The 27672-nt window shown below is 42.5% G+C and overlaps 1 protein-coding gene across 1 annotated transcript in view; it reads right to left on the bottom strand.

The window, feature by feature from the left end:
- Positions 1–5893: 5893 nt before the first annotated feature.
- LOC306919523 (cytohesin-1-like) overlaps positions 5894–27672 on the bottom strand; it is a 54568-nt gene continuing 32789 nt past the window's right edge. The window contains exons 7-13 of the mRNA XM_079532285.1: positions 26898–27046; positions 23912–24023; positions 16276–16352; positions 13352–13423; positions 9716–9870; positions 6310–7358; positions 5894–6278 (exon numbers count right to left, since the gene is read on the bottom strand). Coding sequence (XP_079388411.1) covers positions 7280–7358; positions 9716–9870; positions 13352–13423; positions 16276–16352; positions 23912–24023; positions 26898–27046 — 644 coding nt within the window. The 3' untranslated portion in view covers positions 5894–6278; positions 6310–7279. The remainder of the gene's footprint in view (positions 6279–6309; positions 7359–9715; positions 9871–13351; positions 13424–16275; positions 16353–23911; positions 24024–26897; positions 27047–27672) is intronic.

Genomic DNA, 27672 nt, shown 5'->3' with positions numbered 1-27672 from the left:
GTTCTATTCATTTTCAGATCAGAGAGACAGAACAGATCCGCACACAGCCAAATTACAAAAAACTCTCACCCTGTGCGGCAAACGGCACAGGGTTCTCTCTCTGCCGAACAATTCATTTCAAAGGCTATTCATACTGTAGAATACGTTATTGTTGATACACATTTCATTGGCTGAACCCACAGTTAATTTCCACTTTGCCACGCTGGCACTAGGTGTCGAACGCTGATTGGACCAGCACATAGATGATGGGACTGATATTGGGACAGCTTCCTTAATTCCGTCCTTGATGGCCATAGTCCGGGAAAGCACAGAGGCTGGCGTTGCTATGGCAACCTGTAGATAACATTCTTTCCCTGCTAGCAGAGACAGAGAGAAATACTCCTATCTACTTTCTCACTGGGCACCAAGGCCACACTGATATCGAAGCAGCTGCATGTAAACTCAAATCAAAACAGCACACTACAGTATGGTGAATTTACTTGACTGGGGACAGACATTGAGTCTTAACTTGGCGTCAGGCAATCCATAATATAAATGATAAAATAGGGCTGAGATGATTAGGCCTGTGGAGGGTGATAAAACTGATGGTCAAAGGGCAAGATGACAAAATATGAACACTTGACACATGTCCACAAAAAATACCAATATAGCAGATCTACCAGATCCATCAACTCCATCACGTTTTGTGGATGAAGTGTCAAATGTGATCAATAATCAATAATCAATCTTCAGGGAATTAAATTAAAATAATATAAGGGTCAATTGGGAGATGAGAAATAAAATTCACTCTATACTAAGGCAGTGGAAACAGGAACAATGAAAAATAAAAAATAGTTTTGACTTAAGACTAGGCAAACAATCACTCCTTATTTAGATGGTACTGTGGGAGAGAGACAGAATGACTTTTCTCTCTCGATCTTCGGTCTTCGGGGTTCTCAAAGAACTCAGCAATGTTGCAGCGTTCCTACGCCGTCGAAAGTGTCATTTGACAACAAAGTTCTTTGTAGCTCATCAGAGCAGACACTGGATGGTCTTCTTTTGGCTCGTTGTCGGAGCCGAATCTTCGCCCCGCCCCCCAGGATGGGTGACATAACAGGTGACCCATAGGTGACAATCTCAGCCTATACTTTCTCATTGACAGATACTTGATCTCTGTGATTCAAACGGGAGAAAACGGCCGGAGATGCCCCTAACAGTTCTTATACCAAGCAGAGCTTGGAAAGGGGGGGGGACAGGGTAATTGATGATGTTGTGTCGCTTCCTGGCGAGTCCATTAGTACCATGAAGGCCAAATATAGAATCAAGTCTATCCAGGGGAGGATATATGCCTAATCAAGTCAAACTCAATGTAAGGTCAAGGGGTGGTTCGGGGATCATAAAGGTTAAATGTTTACAATGGAGGGATATTCCAAATTCAGAGGTAAAATATGAATCAAATTTAAAATAATAAAAATATAATGAGGTGGGATAATGAATCCTAATGGAAGGAAATTTAGATTGTCCAAAGATGGGATAATTCAGTTTACATAATCTATATAATGAAGCAGATCTGGGATCTGGAAAATGAATAGTCAAAATACCATATTAATCAATTGAGGGGAGAAGGAATGATCAAATGAATCCTAATACTAGGTAGGGAAGGGTAACAGCGTTTTAGCAAAATACAGTGTCTTAGAAAAGAAAAACATAAAACAATTATGTGTATGGTGAAACATGAGTGGAATTCTAATTTGTTCCCGATGGGAAATCTATGGGCAGATGTCATAAGGCCTAATCATAATGATAAAAGGGCAGTCATTGTTCTGGGGGTTTGGGCCTAATACTGTTTCTGAGTGGTTCGGGGTCTAGGGGGCAAACCCTAATAAAGTTAAGGGAAAAGGGATCTCGAGGTCGACAACACATTCCTTCACTCTCCATCACTTTTTGTTGACCTCTAGATGACTCTGTCCCGGGTTTGTTCCTGACCACGAAACCACCAGAAATCCGTATCTGTGAGATAAAAACAGAAAGAGAAAAACAAACTGGTGAATGAAATGAAACAACAATACTTATAAACAATTCATCAACAGGGTAAACATCCACAGGGTATGGTTTTTAAAAAAAAAAAAAAAATGAAAATTACTGTTCTACCAACCGCGCATGTTCCACAGCTATGGTGAAAGTAGGGCGTGTAGGTAGACAGGGTATGGTTTAAAAAATTAAAATTAAAATAATAATAAAAAATAATATTAATATTTGTACTTCTCCTGACCGTTCTTACAGTACGTATTTCACAGTTATATGGAGGGAGGGTACTTAGAGAGACAGACGTTCTCACAGCACGCATTTCACAGTTATATGAAGGGAGAGTACTTAGAGAGACAGGTCAAGGAGAGAGAGATAGAGAGAGAGAGACCCAGCGTTCTACGTACGCATTTACACAGAGATAAACAACTGGAGGGAGGTTACGTAGAGACAGGGAGAGAGAGAAAGATATCTCAAGAAGAAAACAAAGTATTCTATTTTCATTTTTTTTTAAATTGTTTTCTATAATACTGGTGCAGTGATTAATCCGTTAACACAGGAAACACAGCTTGATGATGACAGAATAAACGCACAAGTCTATTTTGCCCTGTATTTGCACTGGACTTTAAGACTATCATGCATAATATGGCATGGCATTGCAAACACGGACAGAAATAAACAAAATGTAGGTCATCACTCCTAAAAAAACACATGTATGCTAATGTACTTATCAAATACGCTATTAATGACGTAGCTAATGTCGCGTATAAGACGCCAAAAAAGAAATTGTGAGATCACAAGTTCTACCTGTAGGAGCCTGCAGAACTCGTTCCAGGCAGAGAAAAAGAGAGAGTAGAGTACAAATAAAAATAAAATAATAAGTATTATAATAATAGGGAATTTAAAATGTCTTGGGAATGAATGGTTGACACCACTCAAAAAAATAAATGAAATGAAATAATAACCAAAATAATACATGAATGAAATTAATAAGGGGATTGGTTGAAATGAATAATAAATTCTCATGATAATGGGCATTTAAATGTTGAAGGGGACCTATCTAAAATTGAAAAACCATGGCACGGCCACTAGGCAATTATAAAGTGTATGAAATGATGATAAATGGCGGGACACGGAGCCTGACAGATAAATAAATCAATAGTAAATAGTCGTCACGCATCCCTAATATTATCACTAATCATTAGAATGGAGGCTATACGCAAGTACCCGTACTGTCACACTCTAAAAAAAAAAAAAACAATCAAATGGTGTTTCACCCACACACATATACACATGAACACGGACAAACACATATGCACGCACACACGCACCCTGTGCGTAATTGTCTCAGCTACTGACACACGCACGAACGCATGCACACACATAGACAAGGGCAACATATCCGCCCACAGGATAAACGTACTCACTCAGTCACTCTAAATACAAATAAAATTATATACAATATAAATAGGTGACATTGAACGAATGGCACGCTACACACACACCCACATCATTCAACTATTAGGCCTAAAAGAAGAATAACTGTTCTACGGGACAACATATACATCCATCCAAACACAAGACAGTGATATACACACCTACGCACGAACACGCACGCAGACAGACAGAGAGGCCCACAGGCAGATAGAGAAAAAGGAGAGAAGGAGAGAGAGAGAGACGGAGCCATGCGTTCTAACACGCACGCACACGCACGCACTCAGTCCCAGAGAGGGAGAAAGAAGGAGAGCCTGTTGCTCTCCTCCCTAAATTCCTTAGATAAGGAGCCTACACACTCTAAAAACCTTAGTGTCATAAAAACCGAACACTACTATAAGGTACAATGTAAAAGGGGTGATAAAAAAAATGTGTAATCATATGGTGAAAGGAATCACAGACCTTTTACGGTATAAAAAGAACCTTTCTACTCTCGCACCCCGGCCGGAGGTTTGAGAGAAAGAAGACTATAAATTAAGTAACATGTATGGGTTCCTACAGCGATATATCAACATAAAACAAGACAAATGATAACCGCATGCTGAAAGGCAAACATATTATAACAGATAAGAAATCGAAGTGGAAAGTAAAATAAAGGGTGAGGATGATGTGCCCATCGATGGTTGCGCTACATCCTGAAAATCTAAAGTGGAGGAAGAGTAATGTGACTGAGACCTGTTCAGGGATTAAGTCCCAGACATGAATGTACGGCAATAAATTATAATAACAGTATAATCTAAGAAAGATTACAGAAAGACAAATTACTTAACTTCAGAAAAGCAAGCAGCTGAGAATCAGGCAGGCAGGAGGTGGTCCCGGACAGGGTCCACCGAAGCGGAGAGGAACCGTCGTACAGACAGACGATCCAGGACAGGATGGGGGGGGGGGGGAAATCTGTGGAGGACCGTGGCAAGCTTCATGCTTCGTCCGTTCGTCCACAGATCCGCGGCTTGTATGTTCCCAAAAATGGGGAGGATCGGTTCCAGAAGTGAAAATGCATCGACAAAACCACTGCTCCAAAAATATGACTATGGACTTTGTTCTTCCGGCAGGAAAAAAAAATGAAAATGGGGGTGGTTCCTTTTTGTCGGAGGTGCTAATTAAATAAATTAGACTTATACTCGGAAAAAAGACGGTTCGAAATGGACCAATTTGATGGATTTATAATTAAGATAAAACCCATTTGTTGCATATAAAATGCCATAGGGACAATTAAGGATTCCCAGGATATAAAAGGACTGTATTATACTGAATTACTGAGCCACACAGGGTATAACTATAAAAAATACTTTAGAGAAAGTACTCAAAGAGTACACAGAAATACTCAGCACCACAACTAGGCCGAGAGCCTATGACCAAGTTAACAATAGCTTTAACAGGATTACTTTAAGCAGGAAATATTCTTTTAGAAAAATACCTTGTACCCAATTAAAAGATGAGTCCACCAGAAGAATGATTGTCGAGTCAGAACAATTATGGTTTAGTTCTATTCATTTTCAGATCAGAGAGACAGAACAGATCCGCACACAGCCAAATTACAAAAAACTCTCACCCTGTGCGGCAAACGGCACAGGGTTCTCTCTCTGCCGAACAATTCATTTCAAAGGCTATTCATACTGTAGAATACGTTATTGTTGATACACATTTCATTGGCTGAACCCACAGTTAATTTCCACTTTGCCACGCTGGCACTAGGTGTCGAACGCTGATTGGACCAGCACATAGATGATGGGACTGATATTGGGACAGCTTCCTTAATTCCGTCCTTGATGGCCATAGTCCGGGAAAGCACAGAGGCTGGCGTTGCTATGGCAACCTGTAGATAACATTCTTTCCCTGCTAGCAGAGACAGAGAGAAATACTCCTATCTACTTTCTCACTGGGCACCAAGGCCACACTGATATCGAAGCAGCTGCATGTAAACTCAAATCAAAACAGCACACTACAGTATGGTGAATTTACTTGACTGGGGACAGACATTGAGTCTTAACTTGGCGTCAGGCAATCCATAATATAAATGATAAAATAGGGCTGAGATGATTAGGCCTGTGGAGGGTGATAAAACTGATGGTCAAAGGGCAAGATGACAAAATATGAACACTTGACACATGTCCACAAAAAATACCAATATAGCAGATCTACCAGATCCATCAGACCTGTGCCCTGAAGGGCACTTTTTCTAGTTTCCCCTGTGCCCCTTTGGTCTCAAAATTATGTAATTTATGGGCAACTAAAGTATGTATGCTTCAGGCTTGTAAATCCCTTGTAGTATAAATTAAGTATAATACATCACAAATGTGTACTGTGTGTGTATGACCAAAACTTTTTTCCTTTTTTAACTCTCAGACCTTAATACAGGTAGCTTGAACAACAAAGGTGAATTGAACAAAAAACATACCAGTCTAACATTTATTTCAACACTTTTTTGTTGAGACAAAACAGAAAATAAATTATTACGAGAAATCAAGATAAATAAATCTCATTTAACTATGTGACGGCTACAAAACAGTGCTTTGATAGATCCAAGAAAATTAAGAGGAAACCCTCAAATTATGCAAAAAGAAAGAAAAAAACAGAGCAGGCTTGTACACTATCTGGCTGTAGTTCTGTGATAAAACACATTGGTATTTTGGTTGGTTACAACATGACTGCTGTATATATTTGACTGTTTCCAGTGCGTTCGCCATCGTTCTGCGCAGAGACGTGCAGAGAGTGTTAGAGGGGCAGGGGCTGAAATCCCGTAAGAGGGCACTTTTGTACAAAAGAATAGCAAATAATAGCTGATCTACAATAGCTGATCTACAAGCTCACAACGCGTCGCAGCGCGACGCGTTGTGAGCTTGTAGATCAGCTATTTTCGGGGCGCAACCCAGCACTCTTTTAGCTAGTGGAGATGCGGTGTGTAACGACATGGATTTCTAAACAAATTTGTTCAACGCAAAATGCTGCGTTCAAGTTCAGGAGACTGAACGCTGCCTTCCGGCATGGCATGGAAAGGAGGGGCATGTGCATTCCTTTCACCGTAGTAAATGCTGCATTCGTGGTCTGGAGAGGGGCAGTTGTTTTACAGACGGGGTAAAAGGGCAGGGGCTGAAGCCCCCTTTGATGTCTGTGCGTGCACGTCCCTGCCAAAGCGCCTCCAGCCTGAACTCATCTCTCTTGTTGTCGTTGAAGAGAAAGGTCTGAATGAATCTAAACCTTGACATTACTGTGCGTCCCTGTACATTTTGCGCAGCACTCCTTTGACTTTCCGTCCTAATTGTTCAGAAACGTGTGGATAGTTATGTCGTAGCACAGCTGTACGTAACAAACAAAAACAAACAAAAAAAGGCAGAGAAAGTCATTGACGTGGACGACATATTTCCCATAGATACAAAAGAGATCTTAAGAGGTAAAGGAGTCCTGGGATTTCTTTGGAAGGAACTTTTACAAAAGGGAGCCATGACGGAAATAATCATATATATATATATATATATATATATATATATATATATATATATATATATATATATATAAAGATTCTCTGTTTGGTGAGAAAAAGTGGGGAAAAAAAAACCTCTTCTAATGTTAAACAAAATAGGCCTTATTGAGTTAAACTCTCCACAAAGAGGCTCATTCGTAAAGCCAAGTCTTTGATGGGTCCAAACATTAGCAGATATCAGTATTCCAAAAAGCAACTCGAGGTCCAATAAGTTGAACAGGTCAAATAGTGCACGTCGTCCACACATTGATACATGAGAGCTGCAAGAAGGTCCGGATCGTCCTTCGTCCGGATCCGCTGCTACAGCCTCGTCAGGGACGAGACCTTCTTCTTCCGTGCAGCTAGCATCTCGTAGAAGGGGTCTTTGCTTATGGCAGCCCTGAAAGTGGAAGACATTGTGGGTTAGCAGTGTTTTTGTCGACAAAAAAACCAAGACGAAAAATGTTCGTCGACTACCTTTTTTCACTGACGAAAACTACATGGAAACGAAATGAAAACTGAGCTGATGAGGACTAAGACTAAGACTAAATATGTTGACAATTTCGTCAACGGATAAAAACTAGAGTAAAATGTTAGGAAGGGACTATATAGTGGACAAGAGATCCAGTATAAGTAATAGACAAGTCATTTTACACTTGGTTGCATGCTGAAAATAGCAGATCTGCAAGCTCACAACGCATCGCGACGCGTTGTGTACTTGTAGATCGGCTGTTTTCAGCAAGTACAAAATCAGCCATTACGACGGCATCAAGGCCCGCGAAAACACATTTTAGTCGACTAAAATCTTATGACATTTAGTCGACTAAAACTAGACTAACACTAATACATTCCAGGTGACTAAAATGTGACTAAAACTAATAAGTGAAAACTATTCAAGAGACTATGACTAAAACTAAAATAGAAACTTGCTGCCAAAAACAACACTGCGGGTTAGACACCGTTAGAGCCTGCCCGAACGTTCGATTCTTTAACCTTATACACTAATAAGGAACGGTAAATTAGGTAGGCCTATCACAAGTATTATATAATCGCCTAATGGCAATTATTTGAGATAATCGCAATTATTTTTTGCATTTTTTTGCATTTTGCTTTTTTTTTTTTGCATTTTTTGCATCCACGTTGACAACATGTCCATACATTTTTCAAAAATAGCAGAAATAGCAGATCTAGGATATTGTGTACATTCTTGGAAAGAAAAAATATATATTAAATGTGTAAGTGATTTCTTTGTATATCCGAGTAATGCGTCATATCTGCCCTGTGCAATTTTGTGATACGTTGTGATGTTCCAACGTTCAATGCAAAAAACATGATTAAATCGTTAATCGCAATTATGTAGGGCTTAGGGCAGTACTTAGGGCGGACACTCTAACCACAAGGCCGCTGAGCTGGTCAGCATGAGAGACTGTGTTTAACCCATTTAGACCTGAGGACGATTCTACAAATGTCTTCGAAATCCTGACAGTTTTCTGAAAAACCCATGTTTCTATGTCAGTCGTTCTCAAACATTTCCATGTCAATGACCCCCGAAATTATATGTAATTGGCCGCCGACCCCCATCTGAAAATATGTTGTTCCAGAGACCCCCCAGAAGCAAAGATTTGAGTTAAAAACTGTTGTGACATCACAACACACCATATTTGGGCATGCCTGACACAAAACTCCATATTAAGCTGGCCTGTTCTGACATCACAATGCTCCATATTTGGGCATGCCTGACACAGAACTCCATATATAGGAATAAAGGGACACAAGAGAGAAACATACAGAAATCTCCATATATGGACATAAAAGGGACACAAGACAGATGGGTGGAACGGGTTCTCTGCATTTATGGTTGTCCAGAAGCAGCACAAAAGCCTCATTTGGCATGCTTGACCCATTTAGACCTGAGGACGATTCTACAAATGTCTTCGAAATCCTGACAGTTTTCTGAAAAACCCATGTTTCTATGTCAGTCGTTCTCAAACATTTCCATGTCAATGACCCCCGAAATTATATGTAATTGGCCGCCGACCCCCATCTGAAAATATGTTGTTCCAGGGACCCCCCAGAAGCAAAGATTTGAGTTAAAAACGTTAGACTCTGAAAGAATATATATATTCAAAGATTTGAGTTAAAAAACCTTTGCTCTGAAAGAATATATATTCAAAGATTTGAGTTAAAAAACCTTTGCTCTGAAATAATATTCAAAGATTTGGGCCACATTTTCACGATCTGCGCTACGAGCTTGTAGATCTGCTATTGGGTTACACACATTGTTACCCAGAATGGGTCTCTCACACACACACACACACACACACACACACACACACACACACACACACACACACACACACACACACACACACACACACACACACACACACACACACACACACACACAAGGTGCTGCCACACGGTCGAAAGAGCTGCGCACGTTCTCGGCTGCGCGCAGCTTAAAGCTTGAGTTTTTAGACAGCTGGTGGATGGAAATTAAGCTCCACCTCCGCTGAATTCTTGCGCGGCGGCCAGATTCCCGGAAACGCTCTCCTCCGCTCAAGTCTTCCGCGGAGGTGGAGCTTCTTTTCCATCCACCAGCTGTCTAAAAACTCAGAATTTAAGCTGCGCGCAGCTTAAGAAGTGCGCAGCTTAAGACCGTTTTGCGCTATGGTGTGGAGACGGTGACACACACACACACACACACACACACACACACACACACACACACACACACAGAGAGAGAACGTGACTGACTTGATGCTGCTGATCCACTCGTCCTTCTCCTCTGTGGTCGGGGCAGAGATTCTGTAGTAGGTGTGGTTGCCCTCCACCACGCGGCCGTCTGCCTCCGTCTTGCACGCCTTGATCACCTGGTCCTTGTGTTCCGAGATGTAGAGCTCGAAGCAGTTCTGTAGGAGAAATCAATCATTAGAATGAAATATCTATCTATAAAAGACATCACGTCTGTGTGTGTGTGTGTGTATATATACCGTTGTAATCCACGTCAACTCGAGAACCGTTCGCCCCACCGACTTCAAAATTATGACCCACGGTTGTCCAGAACCGCCACAAAAAAGGCCTCTGCCCGGGCTCTAGTCTGGACAGGGCCCCTGCCCCCAGGGTCCATATATGGAGCTGGCCTGTTGTGACATCACAACACACCATATTTGGGCATGCCTGACACAAAACTCCATATTAAGCTGGCCTGTTCTGACATCACAACACACCATATTTTGGCATGCAATTTGATTGATGTCTAACTATGTTTCTATGTCCGTGGTTCTCAACCTTTTTCATGTCAAGGACCCACAGAATTATCTGTATTTGGCCACGGACCCCCATCAAAAAATATGTTGTTCCAGGGACCTCCCCAGAAGCAAAGATTTGAGTTAAAAACGTTCGCTCTGAAAGAATATATATTCAAAGATTTGCGCCACATTTTCATGATTTTTTCAAAAATAGCAGATCTACAAGCTCGTAGCGCGGCACCGAGTGCCGCGCTACGAGCTTGTAGGTCTGCTATTTTAGACATACAGACAGACAGTGGCCCCCAAAAATAGCAGACCTACAAGCTCGTAGCGCGGCACTCGGTGCCGCGCTACAAGCTTGTAGGTCTGCTATTTTAGACAGACAGACAGACAGACAGACAGACAGACAGACATACATACAGTGGCCCACAAAAATAGCAGACCTACAAGCTCGTAGCGCGGCAATCAGTGCCGCGCTACGAGCTTGTAGGTCTGCTATTTTAGAAAGACAGACAGACAGATTGTCAGACAGACAGAACTCCATATTAAGCTGGCCTGTTCCGACATCACAACACTCCATATTTGGGCATGCCTGACACAGAACTCCATATATAGGAATAAAGGGACACAAGAGAGAAACATACAGAAATCTCCATATATGGACATAAAAGGGGCACAAGACAGATGGGTGGAACGGGTTCTCTGCATTTACGGTTGTCCAGAAGCAGCACAAAAGCCTCATTTGGCATGCTTGACAAAGAACTCCATATATGGGCAAAAAAGGGACACATACATAATAACTGGGTGGGGCATGCATTAACGGCACAAAAGCCTCTGCCCCGGGGGCTCTGGACGACCATATCTCCATATATGGAGATGGCCTGTTCTGGCATCACAACATGGGCACCGCTCGTGTTAACACATTTTGTGCCCAAGACGTCTGTGAACGTCTTGGGTATTACCGCACGTGCATAGCCCAAGACGTCTGTGGACGTCTTTGAAAAAAAAAAAATATATATATATATATATATTTTTTTTATTAAAAAAAATCAAAAAAAATAAATAATGATTTATTTTGATTTTTTATACGTGGTGCCAAAGTTTGTGTTTTCGCCATTGAGAATGCATTTGGCGTTTAAATTAAATAACTCAGAAACTATAAAACATTTCAAAGGAAAAAGTTCCAGCATGTGTCTCCACAGTCAGCTGAATTATAAAAAATGTGAATGGATTTGCTAGGTGAAAGTGATTTTTGGCAGTTTTGCGTGGGCTCTCAATGTGTTAATAATAATGAAACCTTGATGACCCGGTCGAAACAGTTCTGCATGCATGAGAGCACAATGATTATAACACAGCCAATAAGAATGATCTCGAGACAGCTGGCTCAATGGTTTAATAGTCGTATAGTCGCGGTTGCACTCTCAAGTCTGCACATAGTTTGGCTGCCACATTATGGTCTGGTAGTTGCGTACATAAACAGACTTCTAGGGAGATAGGAAGAGATACAGTTGGGTGCCACCGATATTGTCCCTTATCATTTGACCCATTTAGGCCTGACCTCAACATTTAAAAAAATCCTTCTAAATCCTCCAGTTTTCTGAAATAAATATTTTCACGATTTTTCAAAAATAGCAGACCTACAAGCTCGCGAGTGGCGCGCTATGAGCTTGTAGATCTGCTATTTTTCAATAGCTAAATTATAACAATGTTTAAAACACCAAAAGGGGTTCCCGCCCAAAATGGGTTAACTGTCCTTTTGCGCAGATCACGCAAACCTCAGCAAAAAGAAAAGGACAATATCGATGGCCTCCAACTGTAGGAGATAGGAAGCACCAATTTGTCATTGAAGGGATGTGTGATGATAATGATGGAGAACAGCTGGGAACCTTCGGATTAAGCCGAGAACATTTGCACTTCCCTGGAGTTTGTCCTCTGCCTTTCATCTGCCCAGCTGTTGCTGTATTTTGTTTTTGTTGTTTTTCATACCCATGTTTGATTACTTTGTCTATTTACTATTTGTATATTATCTTTGGTGAGAACCACATATAAGCCCTCCATGGGTTTCTTTTCTCACCTGCACATATTTCTCTTTTATTGATGTTACCCTTTTTTTGTACTGTTTTTATCGTGCGAATAAAAAAAAAAGAAGCTAGGAGCGGCGGGCAGCAACTGAACAGCAACCCGCGGAGCAGTTCATTTTTGAAAACTTGTCAGGTATAATAATAGAGATATGGATGCCAGGTTGAAGCGGTTTAAAATTGTGACACATCCGGCTATATAATAGGCCCGTCTCACAGCCCTTCCCCGCCCCCTTTCCAGACCTAGTGGTGTTGACGTGACGTCACTCCATAGACATTGCATGTTAAAAGACCTACATTCTGAAGCCATAAACAACGCTTTTTCTGAAGGTAAACTTTATTCTATTTGGTTTTAGCGGTCTTAACATCTTGTTTTCTTCATAATAATATTGGTCTTTTACATTTTAACATTTGAAAACGGCCTTAAATGGTGCAGAGAAAGCAGGTAGGGGTCCACAGCCTTACTCATGGACCAGAGCTACATCCCTACCTGCTTTCTCTGCACCATTTAAGGCCGTTTCCAAATGTTAAAAAATATCACCGACACCACAGTCATCAAAAAAGTCAAATAATAGTCGATACCGGTCTGGCTCTACTACAGCAGATGGTCACTCTTATCCGTTGACACAGAAGAGATAAACTCTCGTGTCGGTTCATACAGAGGTCCACTGTTCGTTAAGAGGAGTCTCACCGAACGTCAGAAAATGTGAAATATTATGGAAAATACTCTGCACTGCATTAACTTGCCTCAAGGGGGGAGTGAAAGCCCTCGTGTAGAACTAGAACTCTCCCTCATACAGAACTAGATTATCTGGATCTCTTATCAGCTCCTCTGTGTTGTACTTGAGAGACTCACTCTGACCCACTGCTCTCTCATTCATGTCCTCTCATAATAACATATTATATTACAACGTGTTGATTATGATCACACTGACGCCACAGTGTGTTCTTGGCCCAACGTTTAATATAGACCAACAGCAACAACAAGTCACTCCATGATGTGCGTGCGTGCGTGCGTGCGTGCGTGCGTGCGTGCGTGCGTGCGTGCGTTCGTTGCTATTTACTGGTTTCTTGGTGTCCTCCACTTCTCGGATACTCAGATTCTCCAGGGGAATAATACCTCTGGGTTCTTTATCCTATAACACACAGGAGAGAGAGGGACAGAGGACAATGAATATAACACACACAGGAGAGAGGGGACAGAGGACAGTGAATACAACACACACAGGAGAGAGGGGACAGAGGACAGTGAATATAACACACACAGGAGAGAGGGGACAGAGGACAGTGAATATAACACACACAGGAGAGAGGGGACAGAGGACAGAATATAACACACACAGGAGAGAGGGGACAGAGGACAGTGAATATAACACACAGGAGAGAGGGGACAGAGGACAGTGAATATAACACACAGGAGAGAGGGACAGAGGACAGTGAATATAAAACAGAGGAGAGAGGGACAGAGGACAGAATATAACACACAGGAGAGAGGGACAGAGGACAGTGAATATAAAACACAGGAGAGAGGGACAGAGGACAGTGAATATAAAACACAGGAGAGAGGGACAGAGGACAGTGAATATAAAACACAGCAGAGAGAGGGACAGAGGACAGTGAATATAACACACATGAGAGAGAGACAGAGGACAGTGAATATAACACACAGGAGAGAGAGGGACAGAGGACAGTGAATATAACACACATGAGAGAGAGACAGAGGACAGTGAATATAACACACATGAGAGAGAGACAGAGGACAGTGAATATAACACACAGAGGAGAGAGGGACAGAGGACAGTGAATATAAAACAGAGGAGAGAGGGACAGAGGACAGAATATAACACACAGGAGAGAGGGACAGAGGACAGTGAATAAAAGGTATCAGGTACGGTCGCCCCTAAACCATCTCGCCCCTCGATTTTTTTTCCACAGACCTCACGCCGACCGCTCGGTGCAGCGGTTCTTGTATTCTTTATATTGTTTTACTGAGAATGAGATTAGAAATAAGTTTAGGGTTAGGCGTAGTTTTACTGGGGTTAAGTTTCGGTATAGGGTTAGGTTTAGGCATCCGAGGTTAAGGTTAGGAATAAGTTCAGGCGTTTAAGCATAATTTACTTATAGGTTACTTTAGGAATGCCAGGCCGCGCAGTTACGCTGGCTGTGCGGAGTGTACGCCCAGGGCGAGTTGGCAAAGGGGCGAGTCGTTTGGTATTCCAATAAAACACACAGGAGAGAGGAGGGAAGAGGACGGTGAAATGAAATTAAAGTGAGCGTCCTAGTATATCGCCGCTCTGCCATATCCAAACAGTCGTGGTATATGTTATGTAGCAATTATATCACAGCCTTATGAACCTTACAAAATGTAATTCATGACATGGTTGACGGCAGTTGCAACAGGACTCACCCCCTTTTAACCAAAAGCCTTAGTATGTTGCAGCTGTGGGTTATTGTATTTAATACAACTTCAATGTGCTCCAGCGGTGAGCCGCCAGCAGGATTCTAACCTAGACCATTTAACCCATTTCGACCTGAGATCAGATTCTAAAAATGTCTTCTACATCCTGACAGTTTTCTGAAAAAGCTATGTTTCTATGTCAGTCGTTCTTCGATTTTTTTAAAATAGCAGACCTACAAGCTCGTAGCGCGCCACTCGGTGGCGCGCTATGAGCTTGTAGATCTGCTATTTTCCAATAGCTAAATTATAACATAATGTATGGAACACCAAAAGGGGTTCCCGCTCAAAATGGGTTAAATGATTCTCAAACTCCATAGACCCCTTTGAGGGGGTTCAAGTATATATATATATACATACTGTATATATATATGGTCAAAACATTTTAACAACATATACTGTACACAGTGACTCCTCATATGGGGGGCCCTGGCTCAAGATCTTTTCCGATGAGGGTCTGCAGCAGTAGCGTTTCCAGGAATTACATTTTTGGGCAGGCAAGATGTTGTTGTTGCATTTTAACTCCCAACGTCTGAACGCTGCGGTGACAGCACCAGTGGCGTGCACAGATAGACACTAGGGGGTGCTAGAGCTGCCCTTTTGGCAATGTGCCCTTTTGAAAAAAAAATATAATAATAATCTTTTTTTTTTTGGATTTTTCAAAAATAGCAGACCTACAAGGGGGAGAGGGGAGTTGCACCACTCAGTTCACACGGGTGTGATTTTTTCTCAGTGTATGGATTTTGGACAGGCAGAAATGGATTAGGACAGGTGGCGGCCGCCTGGCCTCCACCGTATTGTAGATACGCCACTGGTCTGCAGACTAATATACAGCAAAATGGGGGGTCCTCCTAGACATGAAACTGTTGGAAAACCACTGCCCTAGACAATGAAGTTAACACTTCCGGGGCTTTAAATTCATCCTACCATCCATCCTGCCTAGGCTGCTTATAGATTGTCTTATTACCTTTGGAGCATAACGCCAAAGTATTTGCAGCTTTGATCGGCGGAAATCCGTCGGAAAACAGTCCCATGGTTTGTCGTTGAAGAGAAAGACAAAACCACCATTACGACGCGAGACGAACGCAGCCTCCGCACCATGTTGTAGTCCAGACAAACCAGCCGTTCACTTGCATTGAACTCATTTTCCCAGAAGCCCTAGCAGCCCAGAGCATGGCTTGATTTCCGGTTTCGTCGTCATAACGCGACGGCCTCGTCACCAGGTCCGCGACAAATCCGCGCTCTTTTTAATTATGAATTATTAAATTATTAAACACATTAAACAAATAGCGGGTTTAGCGTATTTTGGGCGGGAACCCCTTTTGGTGTTAGCATTACGTTATGCTTTGGCTATTGAAAAATAGCAGATCTACAAGCTCATAGCGCGCCACCGAGTGGCGCGCTACGAGCTTGTAGGTCTGCTATTTTTGAAAAATCGAAGAACGACTGACATAGAAACTTAGCTTTTTCAGAAAACTGTCAGGATGTAGAAGACATTTTCAAAATGGGTTAAAGTATATAGCGGCTCCTCACCGTGGTGTATTCAAAGTAGTAGAGGCAGCTGTCTGTGAGGATGAACCAGCGTCTCTTCCAGGTCTTGACTCGTCCACCTGAGGGAGGATTACAACAACCAGTCAGCAACAAGGACCTCACAGAGGCAGCTGTTATAGACGAGCTTAACCCTGTAACAGCCAGCGTTGCAATACTACAACATATTTTAATTAATTAATTAATTAATTAATTAATTCAAAAAAATGATGTTATTTTTTCACCTAAACATCATTGATGTTCATTGCAATGCCATTGGTCCCGATATTTGCATATAAATACCCCCCACAGAGGCTGAAATTCACACAAATTAAAAATCTCTGGACTAACAATTTTTAACCTATGACCTTTAACCTTATTCATACATTCAACATAATGTTTAAAACACCAAAAGGGGCTCCCGCCCAAAATGGGTTAACCCATTCATGACGGGAACCTCTTTTGGTGTTTGAAGCATTACGTTATACTCTAGCTATTGAAAAAAAGCAGATCTACAAGCTCGCAGCGCGGGTGAAACTGTGCCTCAAATCTTTGAATATAGGTTATTTCAGAGCGAACGTAACTGTAATCCTCGTTTCCCCAAAACTAATTTCACCCAGTTCTTTACCGCTGTGCACCATGCGGTGATGTGAACGGTGCTTTAGCCCTGTACACCAGGCAGTGATGTGAACAGTTCTTTAGCCCTGCTCACCAGTGATGTGAACAGTTCTTTAGCCCTGCTCACCAGTGATGTGAACAGTGCTTTAGCCCTGCACACCAGTGATGTGAACAGTGCTTTAGCCCTGCACACCAGTGATGTGAACGGTGCTTTAGCCCTGCACACCAGTGATGAGAACAGTTCTTTAGCCCTGCACACCAGTGATGTGAACAGTTCTTTAGCCCTGCACACCAGTGATGTGAACAGTTCTTTAGCCCTGCTCACCAGTGATGTGAACAGTTCTTTAGCCCTGCACACCAGTGATGAGAACAGTTCTTTAGCCCTGCACACCAGTGATGTGAACAGTTCTTTAGCCCTGCACACCAGTGATGTGAACAGTTCTTTAGCCCTGCACGCCAGTGATGTGAACAGTTCTTTAGCCCTGTACACCAGTGATGTGAACAGTGCTTTAGCCCTGCACACCAGTGATGAGAACAGTTCTTTAGCCCTGCACGCCAGTGATGTGAACAGTTCTTTAGCCCTGCATACCAGTGATGTGAACAGTGCTTTAGCCCTGCACACCAGTGATGTGAACAGTTCTTTAGCCCTGCACACCAGTGATGTGAACAGTTCTTTAGCCCTGCTCACCAGTGATGTGAACAGTGCTTTAGCCCTGCACACCAGTGATGTGAACAGTTCTTTAGCCCTGCTCACCAGTGATGTGAACAGTGCTTTAGCCCTGCACACCAGTGATGTGAACAGTGCTTTAGCCCCGCACACCAGTGATGTGAACAGTGCTTTAGCCCCGCACACCAGTGATGTGAACAGTTCTTTAGCCCTGCACACCAGTGATGTGAACAGTTCTTTAGCCCTGCATACCAGTGATGTGAACAGTTCTTTAGCCCTGCACACCAGTGATGTGAACAGTTCTTTAGCCCTGCATACCAGTGATGTGAACAGTTCTTTAGCCCTGCACACCAGTGATGTGAACAGTTCTTTAGCCCTGCACACCAGTGATATGAACAGTGCTTTAGCCCTGCTCACCAGTGATATGAACAGTGCTTACGGACCGCGGTCTTGTTTTAGTGCCAATTTCCTTATTTCCATCGAAATAACTAGTGAAGTGTGCCGCTTGGGATACTATTTACATTATGAAGAGAATGATTTTTGAGCACTAAAACCCAATGCCCCATTGAGGGCTCATGGTAGGGGAAATAGCCAATAATGCGCTTTTGCACAAAATAACACCTGGACCTCTTTGGTGGGGACGTAAAACAATTTCAAATAAAAGGTAAGAAAGCCTTCTAGTCCGCAATTCACCTTTAAATCTGCTGCCTATAGTAGACAATCAAGTGAATCTATGGGAAACACTGAACTGGAACTGTAAATGGATATTATTATTATATTTATATTATTATTATTATTATTATTAGTATTATATTTGCCACCTATCTGGCAGGAAACCAGGACAACAGCTATGCTTGGTTGGTTCCATTTGTAAACATCTGTAAAAATTAACACAGGCGACTTTAATGTATACCAGTGTTGTTTTTGGCAGCACATTTAGATTTGAGTTTTAGTCATTAGTCTCTTGAATAGTTTTAATTTAGTTTTAGTCACAGTTTAGTCACCTGGAATGTTTTCGTTTTAGTCGACTAAAACTACAGTCGATTTAGTCGACTAAAATCTATTTTGGCGGGCCTTGATGCCGTCGTAATGACTGATTTTACACTTGCTGAAAATAGAAGATCTACAAGCTCAACGTGAGCTTCAGCATGCAACCAAGTCTAAAATGACTTACACTGGATCTCTTGTCCACTAGTCCCTTCCTGACATTTTAGTGTAGTTTTTATGTTGACGTAATTGTCAATACATTAAGTCTTAGTTTTAGTCATCGTAGCTTAGTTTTCATTTAGTTTCAATTTAGTTTCCATTTAGTTGTCGTCAGTGAAAAAAGGTAATAATTTTTTCGTCTTAGGTTTAGTCGACAAAAACAACACTGATGTATACAGTATAGTGAATTTGCTGTAAAACTAGAACAATATTAGATTTAGACATTGTGGGCCCTATTATGCATGTCTTAAGTACCAGGTCTTATTACTTAACTTAAGACCTGGAGGCGTGATCAATGCCATTTGGCTATTCTGAGTGGCCAAACAGCATTGACCACGCCTCCAGGTCTTAAGTTAAGTCATAAGACCTGGTACTTAAGACACGCATAATAGGGCCCTGTGAGTGACAGAAACCCTTTGAAGCACATTGATGGCGCAGCAGCACGACGGGCAAAGAGAAGCTTTATATTAATTACAACGTTCGGGAAGCTCATTAAATTGGTTGTCGATGAGGTTTAGGTTAACCCAAATGTTGACCTGAGATCAGATTCCACAAATGTCTTCCACATCCTGACAGTTTTCTGAAAAAGCTGTGTTTCTATGTCAGTCGTTCTTCGACTTTTCAAAAATAGCAGACCTACAAGCTCGTAGCGCGCCACTCGGTGGCGCGCTATGAGCTTGTAGATCTGCTATTTTTCAATAGCTAAAGCATAACATGATGCTAACACCAAAAGGGGTTCCCGCCCCAAAATGGGTTAAAATAGTTGCTCGAGTCAAACAGACAAGACAGGTTTGAGTCCAGCCGTCACGTTGTGTTAAACCAACTTCAGCAGCCCTTTGGCCACACACACACACACACACACACACACACACACACACACACACACACACACACACACACACACACACACACACACACACACACACACACACACACACACACACACACACACACACACACACACACACACACACACACACACACACACACACACACACACACACACACACACAAGAGCCTGACCCATGCTGGGTGTTTGGGTCCCATGCGGATTAAGAGAAATCAACTAGGTGCCCAGTGGATATATGGAAAATGGTGCATTTATATAGCGCTTTACAAAGATTGCGCATCAATTCACCCATTCACACAACACATTCATACACCTTTACATAGATCGTGCATTACATTCACCCATTCACACAACACATTCATACACCTTTACATAGATCGTGCATTACATTCACCCATTCACACAACACATTCCTACACCTTTACATAGATCGTGCATTACATTCACCCATTCACACAACACATTCCTACACCTTTACATAGATCGTGCATTACATTCACCCATTCACACAACACATTCATACACCTTTACATAGATCGTGCATTACATTCACCCATTCACACAACACATTCATACACCTTTACATAGATCGTGCATTACATTCACCCATTCACACAACACATTCATACACCTTTACATAGATCGTGCATTACATTCACCCATTCACACAACACATTCATACACCTTTACACACACCTTTACATAGATCGTGCATTACATTCACCCATTCACACAACACATTCATACACCTTTACATAGATTGTGCATTACATTCACCCATTCACACACACATTCATACACCGATGGCGGCGGAAACCATGCAAGGTATCAACCAGCACATCAGGAGCAATTAGGGGTTCAGTGTCTTGCTGAAGGACACTTCGACGGTGACTCTGGGGGAGCCCACAGGGTTCGAACTGGCAACCTTGCGGTTACCATCCGGCCACTCTACCCCCTGAGCCACCGCCACCGCTGTATATAGGGTATAGATAGATACATGCCCTGATGGAGACTCGTAGGAGTCGAAACATAATGGCGTTTTAAACTTCAATAAAGTACCATGATTTTATAGATGCCTCCTTTTTTTTTTAAACTTTCTTGAGAGCTCGGATCGCCTCTTTCTGTTACAGAATTTTCACATTGGGAAAAAAAACTTTTCCCGTCGATAGTTCACGAAAATTAAATTTGTAAAAAAAAAAAAACATTTAACTTGAATTTTACAAATGAACCATCAAACCGGTAATCTCTCAAGAACAGATTCTGTGCTGCGCTACCGAATCCGTCAGCAGGGCCATTCAGAATGTGTATTCACTGTTGACAAGAGAATGCTAACTTGTAAGTTTTAATTTGTTGAAGAGGAAAACTAATATCGTTTATGCCGTTTGCTTTGATGGAATCATTGATTGAACATGCACGCCATAATATGATTTGATTTGGGTGTGTGCTAAAATAAAGTGTTTGTGTTGATTGTGAATTTGTTTGCATGTGAAAACTTGAAGCATTATTGTACTCTTCCCTTCATCTTTATCCTTTTTAGTGTAATAGTATTAGTTTACTATAATTAGATTAATACACGATAATCAACACTAACACTTTATTTAGAACACACCCAAATCAAATCATAGTACATCATACACATGTTCAATCAAAGCAAACGGCATAAACAATATTAGTTTGCCTTTTCTACAAATACAAGGTAGTTACACAAGGCTGCATTCTGTCGCGCGTGCCAAGCTGTCATTCTCGTGTAGCCTATTATCTATTTCTCAATCTCACCACAGAGTAACCTCGTGTCTCGGAGGACAGTCAAGACGGGCAGTGTCAGTAGACCAATCACAGGCAGGCGGGGCGTTACCGTGCCTCAGCCATGCCTATGCTCGGACATAAACGAGATACACATTCTATAGAGCGTCGCAGTCCCGCCCCCTACCAAGGACCAGAAGTGAATTCCCCGTTCATTTTCTCCATATAGGCTTTTCAAAAAGTATTTATTTAAAGACGATTACGCCACGGACAAAGCCAACTCGAGTTGTGACAAATCATGACAACAAACACAACATTTTGGGCCGAACAAATAATTACAAAGAAGAAAAACAACAACAAAAAGTGTTGTAACCTGCCGTTTTCTTCTTCTTTCTAATTATTTGTTCGGCCCGAAATTTTTTGTTTGTTGTCATGATTTGTCACGACTCGAGTTGGCTTTGTGCGAGGCTTAAAAGGTCTTTAAATAAATACTTTTTGAAATGTCTATGAGGAAAATGAACGGGGAATCATTTCCTGGGCCCTGGTAGGGGGCGGGACTGCGACGCTCTATTGAGGCGGTGCCACCAGAGGCAAATTCAAAGGAAACAAATAGCAGAGGGGGCTGTTTTTTTTCTTTTTTTTTGCTGATGGGTTCCCAGGTTGTCCAACCCGGTAACACACACACACATGCCCAGAATAGGGACGGCAGGTTTGAAAGCGGTTAAAAATAAATAAATCAGGCCATAGCAGCAGCAGCAGCATAATTGCAGATCAAATAATGGCCAATAGAGCGTCTGCAGTCCCGCCCCCTTTCAGAACGACAAGGAAATAATTCCCCCATTCATTTTTCCCCATAGACGTTTCCAAAAGTATTTATTTAACCCATTTGGTGTTTTAAGCATTATGTTATACTTTAGATATTGAAAAATAGCAGATCTACAAGCTCGTAGCGCGGCACCGAGTGCCGCACAACAAGCTTGTAGGTCTGCTATTTTTTTTTTTTTAATCGTGAAAATGTGGCGCAAATCTTTGAATCTTTCAGAGCAAACGTTTTTTACTCAAATCTTTGCTTCTGCGTCGGGGACCCTGGAACAACATAGTTTCAGATGCGGGGATCGGCGGCTGATTACATTTTTGGAGGTCCTTGCCATGAAAATGTTTGAGAAACATGAGGTTTTTCAGAAAACTGTCATGATTTAGGAGGCATTCTACAAGCATCTACAAGCTCGTAGCGCGCCACCGAGTGGCGCGCTACGAGCTTGTAGGTCTGCTATTTTTGAAAAATCGTGAAAATGTGTTACAAATCCTGACAGAAAACTGTCAGGATTTAGAAGACATTTTATAAATCTCGACGTCAGGCCTAAATGGGTTAAACAACATTAAATTCACTTTTCCACTTGATTTGCCACTAAATCTGACATTCACTTTATGCATGCGCAGGCCTGGGCGGGGCTGAATCAACAATTTAAATTGTTATAATTGACAAAAATAAAGGTCATAATTGTATCATTGCGCACACAGCCATTAGGAGACGGGTTAAGAAGGCGTGCTCGGCAGCAAAACGACGTGTTAAAAGGCATGTTAAAGCTGCAGAGCTTTCAGACGATACAATACATACCTCCTGGAGACAATAAACACATGAAAGACAAAAAAAAACAACAACACAGGAACAATGTCAAAACATACGCACTAGCCCACCTGTATTATTAACCAATTCTGTATCAATGTATAACATGTTATTTACTGTAAAGCCTATTCATTCATACTCTAGTTTTAGGTGATAAGGTGACCACCGAAAGCTACATCATGAAGTCATGCCGCGGTGATAAGAGACTAAAGGCTCATACATAGTCTGGTTTTTCGGTGGTGAGGTGACCACCGAACTACAACATGACGTCACGAGCCGCGGTGAAGAGCAAACCACCCAGCCCTTCTCTCTGTTTTTACTCACCACCGCTCAACGTTATTTCAGCTCCGGTGGTCAGCTCACCACCGGAGCGGTGGTCACCTCACCACCGAAAATCCAGACTATGTATGAGCCTTTAAGCGTTATTCATAGTCTGGGTTTTCGGTGGTGAGGTGACCACCGAACTACAACATGACGTCACGAGCCGCGGTGAAGAGCAAACCACCGCCCCAGCCCTTCTCTCTGTTTTTACTCACCACCGTTCAACGTTATTTCAGCTCCGGTGGTCAGCTCACCACCGGAGCGGTGGTCACCTCACCACCGAAAATCCAGACTATGAATGAGCCTTCACCGCTCACGCTCACCCCAATACATCTCTCTGTTTTTACTAACCACCGTTTATATAGGCCTTTATATAGACTCCAAAGTTCTCCGAGTTCATGTGTACCGATTTTCCCCACCCTCACTTTAAGAGCGAGACATTTCTAGTGCTGTCCACTAGAGGGTGTTCTAGCTCAGGTTGAGCCGACAGAAGAGCCATTCAACCCCCCCCCCACACACACACACACACACACACACACAAAGTATAAATTCAAAAGTATATTATGATTAAGTATAATTCATTATTCATAACAAATGGAACTACACATACCTAGCTTGAGCAGCCAGCCCTCTCTGTCAGGGTTGAAGAACGTGTGCGTGAGGTCATTGCCGTCGTCCTCTGGGATCTTAAAGGGCTCATTCTTGATGCTCTCGAACAGATTCTAGACAAGATGAGGTAAATAGACACGTAAATAACAGATTCCACACAAGACCAGGTAAATAGTCACGTAAATAACAGATTCTAGACAAGACCAGGTAAATAGTCACGTAAATAAAGTGCAGAATGCAGATGAAAAACAAAATGTAATGCCTCAAAGACTAGGATACCTAGCGGGTAAACAGCAGACTGTCTGACTCTAAACATCAAGCTAATCCTAAATCACATTCTTAAAATGTGTGGTCGGGGGAAAAAACGTAACATTTAGGCCTGACGTCGAAATAAGAAAAAACGGTTCTCTCTGAAAGAATATATATTCAAAGATTTGTGCCGCATTTTCACGATTTTTCAAAAATAGCAGACCTACAAGCTCGTAGGAGCTCGTACGAGCTTGTAGATCTGCATATTTTTCAATAGCTAAAGTATAACAAAATGCTTAGTTAAAACACCAAAAGGGGTTCCCGTCCAGAATGGGTTAAGAAACAAATTAGTGACAGGACATATCTTTGATTGATTGATTGACTGAATAGTTTATTGAACATAAATGTTAAAAACAGCAACAGAGTACAGTCAAACACCCAGACCAAAAGGGATAGCGCCAAAACAAAGTCCTTGCGGTCTTGTTTCCATTTAGGCCCTATATGCAATCAATTCATAGACAAAGTTAAACTAGCATCAATGGAAAAACCATGGAAAGAAGTGATACAAGGAGAGAGGAGTGCTTGGGGTTGAGGTGGAGTCTGAAGGGATTGCGATTATCGTTGCTGTCGGGCAGAAATCTCCATATTCTAACTTCTCGCGTGTTATTTTTGTACATTCATGCCTTCAGCGTCACACAAAAGCATCAAACACAAAAGCATCAAAATAAGTAGCAAAGCAACAAGCTCGAAACCTGCGGCAACGTTAAGAGCTTGTAGATCTGCTACTTTTGAGCTTTGTATTGAGCTACTTTCGAGTACTACAATGAGCTACGTACTTTTAGCTCTTTGAACTTTTGCGCTAACCTTGATCTTTCTTGACCTGCTGACTTTCGAGCTTGTAGATCTGCTACTTTTGCCGTTTTTTAATTTGAATCCCCGAAAAGTAACAGTTTTGGATGTTTAGGCCTATGAGGTTTCCGTGCAACAGAGCCTAGTGACCAAAAGGTATACACACAACTCACAGCAGAGTCATAATGAGCCTCAGTAAAGGTTAAAATATATCATGTTTTGAGCCAGAGAAAGGGAAAGAGCGAGAGATGGAGACGAAGCGACCACTTCTTTTCAGCTTTTCTTTCTCCACAATTTAGTTGTTACGCCAATCGATTCCTCCCCACACACATCTCGGTGTGCCGTCTCTGCTGTTGTATCGTACTGGCTCACCTGCTGCCAGTGAGGAGCCCCCACCGGGAGGATGTACGTAGAGGCCTTGGTCCTACTCCTCCCACCCAACAACACTGCCCTGCTGACTCGGGGCCCACAGGCAGAGCCTAGGGGGGCCCCAAAAAAAAAAATATATATATATATATATATATATATTTTTTTTTTGGGGGGCCCCCCCCCTAGTCGGGGGCCTTGGGCTTCAGCCCACCCTAGCCCAACGGTAAATCCGCCTCTGCCCACAGGTTAACCAACGCACTCTGTGGGGTGGTTTCCAGCACCCCGCTGAAGGCGAGCAGCCTCGCTTCTTCACTAGAAGAAGCCATGTCTACTCCATGGGCGCCAGCAGCACCCATGGAATGCCCTCCCCTTGGCCCTTAGGCAATCCTGTCTGTAAAGCACTTTGTAACTTTTTGTTTGGAAAGGTGCTATATAAATAAAATTCATTCATTCATTCATTCATTCATGGAGTAGGTTCCCTCACAAAAGACATACAGTTGGAGGCCATCGATATTGTTGTTTTGCGTGATCTGCGCAAAAAGGACAGTTAACCCATTTTGGGCGGGAACCCCTTTTGGTGTTTTAAACATTATGTTATAATTTAGCTATTGAAAAACAGCAGATCTACAAGCTCATAGCGCGCCACCGAGTGGCACGCTACGAGCTTGTAGGTCTGCTATTTTTGAAAAATCGTGAAAATATTTATTTCAGAAAACTGGAGGATTTAGAAGGATTTTTTAAAATGTTGAGGTCAGGCCTAAATGGGTCAAATGATAAGGGACACCCAACTGTAGGTTCCCTCACAAAAGACATACCGTAATCCTGGTCTCTAAACGGCCTTCCTTCCACTAACGTGTGACAGTGTGACAGTGTGACAGTGTGACAGTGACGTGCCACGCACGTCACTGTCACTGCAGGAAGCATGAGCTCAGTTCGGGGCTCTACCCAGGTAGGCAGAGGTAGACTAGCGCCCCAGGCAGGGACGTGCATAGGGTGTTAGAGAGGCAGGGGCTGAAATCCCGTTAAGAGGGCACTTTTGGACAAAAGTAGCGAAAATAGCAGATCTACAACGTGTCGCGCTGCGACGTGTTGAGAGCAGCTTGTAGATCAGCTATTTTCAGGGCGCAACCCAGCACTCTTTATCTACTGGAGATGCATGTGGTGTAACGACATGGATTTCTAAATACATTTGTTCAAACGCAAAATGGTGCGTTCCAAGTTCAGGAGACATCGAAATAAAAGCTATTCTCCTGAATGCTGCCTTCCGGCATGGCATGGAAAGGAGTGGCATTTTGCATTTCTTCCATCATAGTAAATGCTGCATTCGTGGTCTGGAGAGGGGCAGTTGTTTTACAGACGGGTAAAAGGGCAGGGGCTGAAGCCCCCTTTGATGTCTATGTGTGCATGTCCCTGGCCCCAGGATTACAGTTTATAGGCAATCGGCACCTGGTGAAAAAAAAATGGCTTACAAAAATTGTGGGATAAAAAAAAAAAAAAAAAAGGTATAAAACAATGTTTACCCTGAGCAGGTCCTCGGGCAGGTCTCCTCCGTCGTTGATGCCTCGGTTCATGGCGGTGAACCTCTGGGCCGACGGCTTGTCCTTCACGTTGGGGTTGTGCAGGCTGGTGTTCAGCATGATGACGGCGAACGACAGCACGTAGCACGTGTCTGCAACGCCAACGGGAAGAGAGAGATGGAAGAGAGGTGTTTAAGGCCTATTCATAGTCTGGATTTTCGGTGGTGAGGTGACCACCGCTCCGGTGGTGAGGTCATAGATATATATAAACACTAGATGGCTCAAGGCGGAGTTTCTGACGTCGTTCATCCGGCAGCCATCTTACTTCGGGGCTACAGTACAGTATGTTCAATGGCAGCTCAAACAGAAACAGTCATAACTCGCTCAAATCTTGACGGATTTACAAACGGGTTGGTTTATTACAAACGTTGTCAACGTGGCTATGATTCAGGACGCTTATCTGCTTAATTTATGTTTTTTATATGAACGTCGTATAAAAGCATATAAGTATGCGGACGTCTCTGACGTTTATAACAAACCAAACCGTTTGAAAATCGGGTGAAAATTGAGCAAGTTATGGTCATTTAAGAGTACATGCCCCATAGACACAATGTTATGTGTCCCGAGGTAAGATGGCCGCCACGTAACGACGTCGCTCTCCATTGGCCAACAGCGCGGGTGAGCTATCTAGAGTTTATATATATCTATGGGTGAGGTGACCACCGCTCCGGTGGTGAGGTGACCACCGGAGCTGAAATAACGTTGAGCGGTGGTGAGT

This window comes from Electrona antarctica (assembly GCF_951216825.1).
Source record: "Electrona antarctica genome assembly, contig: scaffold_26, whole genome shotgun sequence".
In the NCBI taxonomy this organism is placed as follows: domain Eukaryota; kingdom Metazoa; phylum Chordata; class Actinopteri; order Myctophiformes; family Myctophidae; genus Electrona; species Electrona antarctica.
The sequence above is the reverse complement of the archived record's forward strand: the minus strand, read 5'-3'. Positions and strand labels throughout refer to the sequence as shown.